The 13,000-nt window shown below is 42.5% G+C and overlaps 1 protein-coding gene across 1 annotated transcript in view; it reads right to left on the bottom strand.

Moving 5' to 3' along the window:
* LOC308312601 (alpha-1,6-mannosylglycoprotein 6-beta-N-acetylglucosaminyltransferase B-like) overlaps positions 1–10,441 on the bottom strand; it is a gene marked incomplete at its 5' end in the record, with an annotated part of 137,918 nt that extends 127,477 nt beyond the window's left edge. The window contains 3 exon segments of the mRNA XM_080759265.1: positions 1,607–1,719; positions 10,372–10,418; positions 10,421–10,441. Of these exon segments, the coding sequence (XP_080615391.1) occupies positions 1,607–1,719; positions 10,372–10,418; positions 10,421–10,441 (181 nt within the window).
* Positions 10,442–13,000: the final 2,559 nt, after the last annotated feature.

Genomic DNA, 13,000 nt, shown 5'->3' with positions numbered 1-13,000 from the left:
ATGACTGAACGATCACACACACTGTCTCTCACAGAATGACACACAGAATGAACTGTACGCGACTACGCGTGACCACAGAGATGTACTGTATCAGACGCTACACTCTGGAGTTGTTTTAAATCTAGGCTAAATAATTATTTGCATTGGTGAAACATCAGATTTCAATTGAGGCTTTGTAACAAATAAGCACTACAACATTGATATTTTTCCAGGCAGCACTAGCTGACAATGTTAGCGTCCCATGTGGATGGTTAGAAATAGAATGGGGGAGCCCGATCTCACCCAAACCCGTGAAATTACACGGATTGGCAATTCCGTACACACTAGAAAGCCCCAACAATCTGTACATATTGCACTACTACTGTTTTGACCGTGATGGAGGTGTGGCTTTCACCACATTATATCAGTTGGGGCAAATGTGCCCCCCCTAACATTATTTACGATTCTGTGCCTATCGGGTTGCAACTCGGATGGGGCTGATTCGGTTCAATCGAACTTAGCAATTCGCCATAGCAACTCGTTCGCTTTAGCTTGCTCGGTGGAGGCTCTCGTTGCTCAAGTTCGCTTTAGACGGGCCTCTCCGTCGGTTAATGAGGAGGATTTCTTCTCAGGAAACTGATAAGTTTTAATCCTATAGTAAACACACCCATGGTCTATAGGTCACTCTCTGAAAGTGTTCAAACTTTTAACATCGTGTCCTGGTATGGGAATCTCTCAGTTAAAGATAAAAACAAGCTCACCCATGTAGTCAACCAAGTTAGTAAGATTACAAAGATCACAGAGACAAACAATTGCAACTTCAAGACATACAACCGCTCCGTAACCAAAAAGGCTATTCAGATTTACAATGATTCTACCCACCCTCTTCGCCCTGAATTTGACGGGACCGTACCTATGTTCCCTCAGCCCTATGTTCCCTCGGGTCCGCGTCAATATGCCGACGGTCCGATTGACAACCTACCTCAAACCCTCACCCTAACCCTAACCTCCCCCGGGGCAGACACCTAAACCTAACCACCCACCCTCTCCCGCACCTCGGACCAATGCTCCTTCTGAGGGAACATAGGGCTGAGGGAACATAGGGCTGAGGGAACATAGGTATGACCCCAATTTGACTTGTTGCCATCAGGCAGGAGGATTAGAGTAAAATTAGCAAAAAAAGGAAGGGTTACAAGGCCTTGATTGTGACTTGTTTAAAGAGTTCCACCACCCAATCCCCACAGCCCTGCATGATCACTGTTCCTGCCTTATGGGAATGCATTTTCATAAAGTATTTTAATGCATTGTGTATTTTATGTAATGTTGTTTTTATTGTTGTAATCTGACTGCCGGTGTGCCAAAGACAAATGTCCATATTCAAATTTAATGGACAATAAAGTGTCTTTATCTCAGTGTGATATACGTTTACAGACTTGGGGTTTTCTATAGTACGGAATGCAATACTTGCAATATCGGGTTTAATGGGGAATGACATTGCAAGCCCCAGTGTACAGTACAGTATTTTAAACACAAACAGACAGAGACGCGCGCACACACACGCACGCGCGCACAGTCGCACACACACGCACACACGCATACACGCTCACTCATACTGTAGGTTATGTACCTTCGGTGCGGATGGTGAAGGGGGAGTCCCCTAACCTCTTGGCAGAGAACTGCCCCCCCAGAGAGGTCATTAGAAAGCACAGGCTGAAGAAGCCAATCCCCACCACGAATATCCTGCGACACCAAGAGAGGAGGGAGGAGCACAGGAAGAGGAGGTGGGGGGGGTCCATGGGGGTCAGGGGGGGTTAGGGGGTGAAAGAGAAGTTTGGATATATGCATAGAGGGAAAATATGGATGCGTGGAGAGGATGTTGGCGGAGGTCAGCCAGACAGAGGAAAAGATGAGAGACGAGAGACGTTATAAAAATGGGAGTGGGGAAGATCGACAACCACAGGGTGAGACATGGCGGATGGGAACCGGTGTGGTGGAGGTTGAAAAATAAATGCAATCAAGAAGACGAAGAGAAGGGGGGGGGGGGGGGGGGGAGAGAAAGGTTAAGAAACATCAGATATTTGAAGGTGGAGGATTAATACAGTAGAATTCACATCATGCAGAAAAGATGATGGCGATGATTATGATGATGACAGGCACTCGTTCCCGAATCTGACCGCGTGGTGTGCTGTTAGCAAACTGGCACACATAGCCAGGACCACTGTCAATGTTCACATAAGGGAAAGTACAGTAGGCTATAGTGTATCCCTGAGCAGAGGCATACTGTTAGAGGAGAGGAGAGGAGATTGTGTAGACAGTGTAACCCTAGGTATTTACAGGGGGGTTGTTCCTTTATTGTATATGTATTTGTCACATGCACATATAATATGCATGCACATATAATACAGCTGGCAGAAACACTGAAGGTATAGTGCAAATCTAGTACTCAGTAGTGTAAAAGAAACCATTAAATACGATGATTAAGTTAGAATAATATCAGTCAAGACTCAAAATAAGTCAAGTATTCTCTCTCTGTCTCTCTCTCTCACATACACTAAGGTCTGTGAAGCACAAACCAGTCTCATATTGCTTCTCTGTCTAAGCAACGGAAAGAAAATGGGTCATACTGTACACCACAACTGCTATTGCACTATATTACACTATCAGAGCATAAAATGAAGTTGACGATGCAGTTTTAGGAGTCAATTGAGGTCCCCCTTTCCCTGACACTGACCATTTCCAATCACCACTGCATGAATATACATGCTCTAATAAACTGTTTTTCTTTTCTACTTCACAACCTCCACGACATACAGTACACCCTCCTCCCTTCTCCTCAATCCCTAACCTTTTTTGGGGGTCCAGTGGAAAGGCACCATATCATTTTGCGGTCTGCTTAATGTTTGGACGCAAAGAGCAGCCTCAAGCCATTTGACTCCCTCTCCAAGATGCTCTGCTGGATCCTCACCAACAATATTCATACTCTGTTGCAGCCCACGTCGCCCATGGGCTACAGTGCAATAGCTGACTCACCCTTTCATCTTTCCCTGCACATTTCTGAGTTTGAGCTCCCAACTCTGATCCTCCGCCAAACCCATTTCCGCTGTTTTCCACAATTATTTTCCACATGAGCTCCCCCTAGGTCCAACACCTTGTCACCCATCCTCCGCATCCTCAACGGTTCTGCAGCCAGAAGCTTTTCCATTTAACTCACTACATTCAAACACCTTTAAAGTCTTCCCCACCCATGCAGGAATCGCCTCCCCCTCCCCCTCAACCTCATAACCATCACAAGTTTAATAAATGGCAAATGGTGCATTTATACAGTTTAGAGCTTCTCTATACTTCTCTACACCACTCCGCCACTTCTGAATCCGTGCTGTCTTCCCAACCACATCCATCATCCTACTGTATGTTCTCTGGTGCCATACTGTACATGTACTGTAGGCCTCTCAGGTTTACCTTAGCTACATTCAGGTTGCCTATAATTCTCTTTTACGAACCTTCCAATGGTTTTTCCCCTTTCCCTAGCCTTTTCCTCGGCTGAGTCAACACTTTGTTCACTCGTCCCAATGTTTTAGCTCCTTTAGTTTTAACACAAACTAATTTACATTAACTCTGTTATCTATACACACGCTTTTCCCTCTAAGTGAGAATGTAAGAAGAGGGTTAGGTCCATGCCATGAAGAGATTTTATTTATTTATTTTTAATTCAAAGGCAATTAATTCATGGCAAAGTCAGCCATTCTATTACTATTATGTGTATGTGGCATAAAGGTTAACTTAGAGATCTTACAATGCCAAGACAAAAATTGTGAGACTGGAAATGAAAGATGCCTCATATTCTCAAGTGGATAACAAAATATAGTTAGTACAATCATCTGTTAAAGTACATGACCATGCCTATGCAGGTTAAATGAGTGGCAATTCGAAACTGGCCCCCGTAAAACCTGAATCCCTGAATGTACTGTAATTCTCCAATCTGTTAATTAATTCATCAATCAATCAATCAAAATTATACAGAATACTGGCAATGACTATAAGTAAGTAAGTAAAGTAAGCCTTGCCGAGCCATACCATCTCCTGTTTCTGTAGTGTGAGGCGGCTTGATGTACAAGTACACCCCCTGGACATGACGCTAGTATGTCGCAGGGATTTATCTCCAACCCAACCCTTGGTGCTGAGTGCCAAGCAGGGAGGTACTGGGTCTCATTTTCAGAGACTTATAGGTATGACCTGGCCGGGGATCGAGTGGCAATGACTATGGCAACTATAATAAATGTCAAGAAGAAATGTAAAGCTGCTATACAGTATAGGGCTTTAGTGTATGTGATAATGCATTGATATTTCGTGAATTCTCATAAACTCAATGAGGATTTCCTCATGCTCCACCAATTTATTTAGAGTTTACTCAATAACTGCTGTGGAAAGGAAGTATAATAGAACAAGACAGATGGCCCTATTTTAAGGCAGGCTCATTGGGCATGAGGCAAGCACCGGATGGGCAAATTGGCCATTTACAGAGGTGCAGTGGCCGTGTTTTCTCCACCAGCGTACGCGGGGACTTTCCAATCCATGCACCAATGTGGTTGGAGGAACATAGTCAGGGACGTGTCCATTGCAAATCATCACTCACGCACGCACACACGCACGCACACACACACACACACACACACACACACACACACACACGAGCGTGCATGCATGTGCACCATACACAGAGACCTATAGAGGGGGTCCTCAGAGCTACTGCAGGGGTGCCGCCATTTTTTACGACTTTAACCCTAGCATCCCTTTTCTGGAGTAACGTTGACTGAAAATAGCAGATCTACAAGCACAATGCTATATTTCTACACGTATTGTAGGCTACTTTCTGAAAATAACAAAACACATTACTTCACACAAGCAATGACAGTGCTGTCAAACAGGTTGATGAAGCTATGAAATCTCAAAGAACCGCATTCTGGAACTTTAAAATTCCAATGGTCATTATCTCATTTAATGTAACCATTTAGAGCTAACCTTGCGTAGATTACTTATCTGTTTCCACAACAGAGACCATAGCACAATGCTATATTTCTACACGTATTGTAGGCTACTTTCTGAAAATAACAAAACACATTACTTCACACAAGCAATGACAGTGCTGTCAAACAGGTTGATGAAGCTATGAAATCTCAAAGAACCGCATTCTGGAACTTTAAAATTCCAATGGTCATTATCTCATTTAATGTAACCATTTAGAGCTAACCTTGCGTAGATTACTTATCTGTTTCCACAACAGAGACCATAAAGCAGAAGCTTACGATAGTTGTCTATAAATTAGTATCCCCATTAGCTGAAATGTGAATCCCACCTACAGTAGCAGTCCTGGGGTTCAATAGGATGACAAACGAAATGTAAATTATTCATTTACAGTAACTAAACTACAAGCTGTATGCTTGAGTGCAGGGCAGACTGTGAAATATGACAACACTTCCTCCTCTCGTTAGAAGTTCTGAAGAAAACTTTTTTGATATTACATGAGATCATAACAAATGGCCTCCTATCAACAGCATTGAAGAATGGCCACTTACGGATAAGGTATTGAACTAAACCGACTGCCCCGGAGGGATGAGACCGATGATGAATAATCTGATAAATATTGGCCATGGTGGTTTGGCAGGCTTCCACAGGGGCTTAATACTCTGTGCTGGAGCCAGGCTGGAGCTAGGGCGTTTGGTCTTCACTCACAATACACTGGAATGACTGCAAGCATGCGGATCAGTGCTGCTCACCCCCCCCCCCCCCCCCCCCCCCCCCTATCGGTTTAATCGATAAATATTGTGAAAATAGCAGATCTACAAGCTCACAATTGTGCATATAAATATATAAATATAAATATAAATAATATCATTATGTGGTGCCCCCCTGGCCTCCCCTGACCCACAGGTTGAGAATCACTGATGTAGATGATGAGTATTATTTTGCAGACACTGATAGTCTATGATTAGCAAAAAAAGACGAAAGACAGATCTGTTCTAAGTACATATTGAGGCATTACAGTAATGTGATTGAAGCACCATGACTTTAATCTCTTGGAGTTTACTTGACTGGGTGATTATGTGTTACAGACAGTTACACAAAAACATGTCTACAAAAGGAGAAACGTCATTTTGATAATTAATTAGTAATTATAGAAATATTATATGCAAAGTAACATCACTTGAAGCAAACTAATGTAATGATTAAGTTGAACCGCATTTCTTTCATTGTATTTGGAATAAACTGACAAATTACCGCAATATTTTAATAGGCCTCTGGAGTAATCCAATAGCAACTGGATGCACAGTAACAGTAGTGTAATAAGGTTATCGCTGAGTTGGAGACATCCAATGGATTGCATTATTGAATACCAATCCAAGCTTACAGTAAGCATTAATTGCAAAACACTAACTGTGACTGATTACAATTTTGAACGCTGATCATCAGCTTCATTTGCTGATGGTGGAGTGGAGTCTCTGCTGAGCATTTTAATGTGCAACATTTTATCAATGTGATGAGCACAAAGACCAGACAGGAACCACAGATGACTGACTGCCGGTCTGAATGAAAGGCTATCAATTGTGTAAAACAAGGGGTCTGGGATCCCTATAGAGGGGGTCCTCAGAGCTACTGCAGGGGTGCCGCCATTTTTTACGACTTTAACCCTAGCATCCCTTTTCTGGAGTAACGTTGACTGAAAATAGCAGATCTACAAGCACAATGCTATATTTCTACACGTATTGTAGGCTACTTTCTGAAAATAACAAAACACATTACTTCACACAAGCAATGACAGTGCTGTCAAACAGGTTGATGAAGCTATGAAATCATAGGAAAACATTCAATATGAATATTTAAAGATGTATAGTGCCATAGATTTGTACCTTTCCTGTTTTGTATAATTATGTCTATGGAGTTGACATTACTCTAGATCCCCACGTGTGGTTATAATATGTCTTCCCTGTGTATTTTATGGTTTCTTCCTAATAGATACAGTACGTGTTAAAGTGTCCCAGAGCAAGACGCTTAACCACTGACTATCTGCTCCCCGGGCATTATATTAATAGTGCCCACTGCTCCTAATAGGATGTAGAGGACAAATTTCACATGTGCAAAATGTACTGTGACAAAAATGCCCCCTTTCCCCTCCTTTCCAGTCCAATGGAATTACATAATCAAGGATTATTGTTCATGGCATTGAACCCCATGATCCAGTGATCATTCACTTGCGAATGCGAAGCTACGCTTTACCCACCACTGTAGTACAACGAATTAATGGGCACATTGGCGACAGGGACAGTCAGTCAATGCATGAATAATAATGTTACATATAATATAAACACTGGAAAGCAGGGGGGGGGGGGGGTAGTAATTATAACATGTGTCATGTACTAAATCACAACTCTACAGTAGATGTCTTAAATTTAATCAATGAGGTTTACAGATGAGATTGGAGATAAAGTTGGGCTGTAATTTGCGTGTCTTAAGTACCAGGTCTTATTTCCTAACCTGAGTAAACTAAAGACCTGGAGGCGTGATCAATGCCATTTGGCTATTCTGAGTGTCCAAAGAGCATTGATCATGCCTCCAGGTCTTTAGTTTACTCAAGTTAGGGAATAAGACCTGGTACTTAAGACACGCAAAATGGGTTAAAGCTCCTCAACTCATTCTCTTCTGCACAATGAAATATTCCATGTTAACTTAACTGGATTCAGGTTCATGTTTACACTATCTGAGTTAAATTAACAATGAGAATTATATTGTTTCACCCCATACATGAAGTCACATAGATATGGGGACATTGTGCAGCATGTTTCTGTCTTACAGGTGTGTGAATACACAGTTTTAAAATCCATATTTTACAAGACAAGTAAGGAAAGAAGGAAGGAAGGAAACATGCGAGAGCAAAGTAAATGTGTGTGCACTCAAAGAGTGCACTCATAGAGGAACAACAGAGAGCCAAATGAAGACATGAATGCTTAATTTATACACCGTTGTACGACAAAGAATAAATCAGGCTTGATGCCCAGCAGCGTGTGTGGGTGTGCTGTACAGAAGCTGGCTCAGTTTGCTCACCAGCCCTGTCCCGGGGCGATCATTTTCTGTCTTATCATTTAGCCGTTTTTCAAAGCGGTGTTAGGTGGGCGATAGGGGAGGATTAGGCCCAGGCCCAGCCTGACGAGTCTTTAATTAACAGGCTTAAAGTAAATGCTCTGCTCCCTATAATTGGATCAGAAGGAGAGATCCGCTATCACCTAATTGGCGCACTCGCACGTAAAACACTTATCAGATTCCACCCTAAGGTAGAAGGTTCTGAAGCGAGAGTGAGTTTTTCCAAGCATGGCGAGTTGGGGGATGGAGTTGTGAGGAAATATATCAGTCCTCACAACTCCATCCCCCGACTTGTAATATTATTCCAAGAAAACTTTAATAGTTTTCTTTTTTATTATCTTTGTATTGCTTCAGAGCCAATATCAAGGAGGCACGGGTAACATTTTGAGCCAGTTAGAGTGAATTTTACAACTCTCTCACATATCCATGCTATTGTATGTTGTTTGTTTAGAGCTTTTGCTTTATTTCATTTAGGAAAGTTGACGAGAATCTGATGTGCATGGATCTTCATGTGGCCAGTATGTGATCTATCTATTAGATTGATTGCCAACCGAGTGCGTGCTTGTGTGCGTGCATGTGAATCTTGCAAACCACTGTATCTGTAAAATATATATTATGCATGCTGCCAACAGGCCAAGGAAAAAAATGGACCCCAGATATTTATCAGATATATATAAGCCTCATAGTGGTGCTATACCACGATGTATAACTTCGGAGCTATAGCTTGTACAATCAAAATGGTCCTTTTCCCTGGATTCCTGACACAACTCCCTGTATAGGCCTCACCCTTATCCACACTATAGCCATTTTGCATTTTGATCAAAACAATTTTGCTGATTTTGTAAAAAACAATGTTTTTATATTCCCTATACTGTTTATATGATTGGCTTTAAGACATTGTGGGGGGAGCCTGTATTTCTTTCAAAAACAACAATAGGCCTACATAATGGACGCAACCTCCAATCATCCCCAAGTAGGAGGGGGTACCACAAATGCAAAAGGTTAATTGATATATCATAGAATGGCTATTTACCCTACAGTTTCAGGTCCTGGGGGCTGCCTGCAACCCACGGTAACCCTGGGCTGGCCATTGGGCCTGGCGGAGGTATGAACTCCACGGATTGCCTCTATCTAGTTCAAGTTGCCAACAACCACAATCTTCTTGGGAAACATCCCATATCTTCTGCCTTAAAATTGGTTGCATCATAAAACCTCTAAGCCTATTGTTTTCTTTAGGTTGCTATATGGTTAATGATGATGACACTCGTAAAACCTGTGATGGTGTGTAATGACTATTGCTATTCCCCACTGTTTTATAGTATACTCACAGTAGAGTTTATTGTCAGCAAGAATAGAGCTTTTTTTTAACAGCTTTACTGACTCAGAACATATTTGAGTCAAAGCTTAATTCAATGAGCACATTGATTTGTTACAAATATGCACGGATTTAGCTAAATCCTAATGAAATTCCTGGAAAGCCCTGCCTTTCATTAACATTATCACAGGTGACATGCTTGGTCCAGTGGGTTATGTGGAGGGTAAAGTGCTCATATTGTATTGGCTTGGATCCCTTTTATAAAGTTGATAAAGCGGAATGAAAATAGTGCAGTCCCACCCCCAGTCCAACCAAGCTAGCTTTCAACCTGTTACTTAACTGCATGGAAAATTAACTCAATGATTTATATGTGGCTTACAAGAGCAGACCTGACCATATAAATTATTTAAGCATTAAAAAAGGAACAACCCTTATGTAATATTTATCTTTCCAGAACAAAGTCCAGTTAATTGTGCACGTGCAGGGCACTATAAAGTCACATAAGCATTTAGAGACAGTATCTTGCGTTGCAAATTGTGTGGCCATGATGTATTTATATGGACATACACGACATTTAATATCTCTGTTGGGGAAACATCTGCACGTGTTCGTGTGTGAATGGGGATGTAGAGCGCGCGCACGCGCGCGCGCACGCACTCACACACACACACACACACACACACACAGAGAGAATGGGGGCTCCGATGTATAATGTCATAATCGTTCAGCAGGCATGCTTTAACTGTTTCCACATCAATGAATGCCCATGTTCTAGTCATTAAAGAAATACTGTGTCAAATTGGCAATAATATATTATAGGCTCATAGTCTAAATGGATCAGCCATTGTTTGTTCTGCATGCTGCAACTGAGTCTTATTCATTATGAGGGTGAACTGTGAAAGCATGACATGTATAGCTTACTCGACCCTTTCTTTGTCCCTTACCTGAATGGCTTGAACGTTAGTAGACATCTTCTAACCATTATTTGACCGTGTCGGCGCTTCCAGCAATCATTTCCCAAAAGAAAAGACCAAATCGGCGACCCTCAACATGGTTAACCTTATGATGTAAAACTTGAGGTAGCGAAACATCTCAGCTGCGTCCCATCCGGTGCTCCTTTCATACACTGTAGACTCTTGGAAAATATGCGCTCGGAGATCTGAAATTAGGCTACTGCATCCCGCATAAGTCTAAGTGTAAATTGTAGCTATTCAGTCCGTGACAAATCCCTCGGCAGTCCTCGTACCAGCGGGTAGCCTATTTTGTTCTATGAAAATGTCACTCCGTCATCAAATAAGTGCAGTCATAATCTCTCTTTGAAGTCACTGTAGGCTACGTGTTGTGTGGTCCATTTTGAGTCAGCTGGTTCTCAAACTGATTCAAATGTTTGGAATACATGTCGTCTACATTTCTTATTCCTTCTCTAGTCTCTACTCTAGTCGAAAGCAGAGCTACAGGATGTTTCTCTACTGCACGGCGAAATCAGCTGTTCTCTCCCTCTCTCGCGCGCTCACATTCTCTCTCTCTCTCTCTCTCTCTCTCTCTCTGAGGTTTTTGGATCGTATAGTTGGCACTTCGCAGCAAGGCTGATTCACTGATTGTGTTGATTGTGTCACACCTCCTCCTCGTGCAAACTGAAACTCATTTCATTTCGTAATGGCGCCACCTATGTTTTATGTTCAAGCAGATGATGAGCGCAAGCATGCGCCACGTGGGAAACGTCACTTAAAGTAGAGCTACAAATTAAGTTGTTATTTTTTTGTTATTTTTTTAAGGAGCATGCTCACTTGTCACATTGGATGTATTTTCTTAAATTCTCTCTCTCTCTCTCTCTCTCTCTCTCTCTCTCTCTCTCTCTCTCTCTCTCTCTCTGGCTACATGTGAAAGCAGTGTATTTAATTGCATGCCCAATGAGACACCAATCTGTAGTTATTAGGAGTAAAGCCTCGCCATTGACTCCGTCAGCACCATGGACAGCGACTGTAAGGTATCGCTATTGGGATGATAACAGCGGCACCCGGTGGCCACTGTGTTGAAATTGGCCAGATTGTGTCCAACACTGAGATACTGTATAGATAGCCATGAGTTTAGCCGCTGATTTTTTTCCACAGAAAGCGACATTCTAAATGTTCTGTCACTATAGCTATGAATTACACTGACTCGTCTACCACATGCAAATAAGTACAGCATGTTGCAAATATAGCCTACAGGATCATTGTCTCGAGCAGGGAAACAAACTAAAACTTTTGGAATATTCCCTCTGTCAGACAACACATTTCTGTGGTAATTTCCAGTCTCTTCAAAGATTATTTAGTGTTGGAGTCAGCGGTGCAGAAATGTGGAGCCAGGGGGAGATATAGGACCAAACGATGGCGTATCATGGACAACCAGGTCACACATGCCAGGCTATATATGGGCTTAGGTTTGTTTATGGTAATGTCTGAGCCATATTGACACGGCTGTAGTTTGGGTTTGATTATGGTTATGTCTGATCGAGGCATAGTGAGTGGCCGTCATGCCTATATATGGGTTTATTAGGTTTGTTTATGGTTATGTCTGAGTCAGAGTGATGTCAGTCTGCCAATTAATTAGCCAATCGTAATATAAGAATGATGCTCTTTTGTGGAGTGAGCGGAACTGTGCCAACTCTTCCTCATGGAGCTGGTCATCGTGACTCCAGGAACAGTGAAGGTGTATCTTGATTCTTAACCAAGACAGGCTAATTGTGAGTCTGGATGCAGGCACAAAAAACAAACAAAAACAATCCATTACGGCCTGAACTGTAATTGAAAGCCCCCCCCAGAGTTAATTACTAATCGTTAATCATCCAGCCCTTCTCTAGCCACCTGTTTGACCATTTTTCATTCCAACGTCTTTTTTTGTAAATTCCAATTTATACAAAGCCTCCGCAGAACCGGGCGTGGAGTCAGGAGAATAGAGAGCAGATGAATGGCGGGATAAAGAGAATGGAATAGTTCAGACAAATGGAGGGGTGAAGGAAATCAATGTATGAATAGAAAATGGACACGAGAAGAGGACATAACAATGAGCGGGGATTGATCTATCCGTGATGAACGAGGGAAATGGCTTTTTGGATTGGCCGCTCTGGGCCTTGAGGAGGGGCTGGGCTGATCGTGTGCCTTTTTGCACGAGGTTGAAAGTACTCTATGCAGTATTGTGCTGCTGAGTGACAGTGCAGGTTGAAGTGTGAGAGAAGATTTGCATTTTCATCACATCGGAGAATGAGTGTCTTGCTTGCCCCGTGTGGCTTGGTTCTGACTGACACACACACACACACACACACACACACACACACACACACACACACACACACACACACACACACACACACACACACACACACACACACACAGTCCTTCAGACAAAAACACTGCATGGTGATTTCTCAAGATGACACACAACCCTCTCACTCTTTGCAGTGTGAGAGTGACAGCCTCACGGTGGCCCCATGTGAGACTGTGAGACATTTTGAGACAGCCGGGGGGATCACCCCTTCAAAGAGACAACACGCCAAGGCAAGCTGCTGTGTTGTGTACATACCAAGCCTACTCT

This window comes from Protomyctophum bolini (genome assembly GCF_963924005.1).
Source record: "Protomyctophum bolini genome assembly, chromosome: 3".
Classification (NCBI taxonomy): Eukaryota; Metazoa; Chordata; class Actinopteri; order Myctophiformes; family Myctophidae; genus Protomyctophum; species Protomyctophum bolini.
This window is presented reverse-complemented; position numbering and strand designations above follow the sequence as displayed.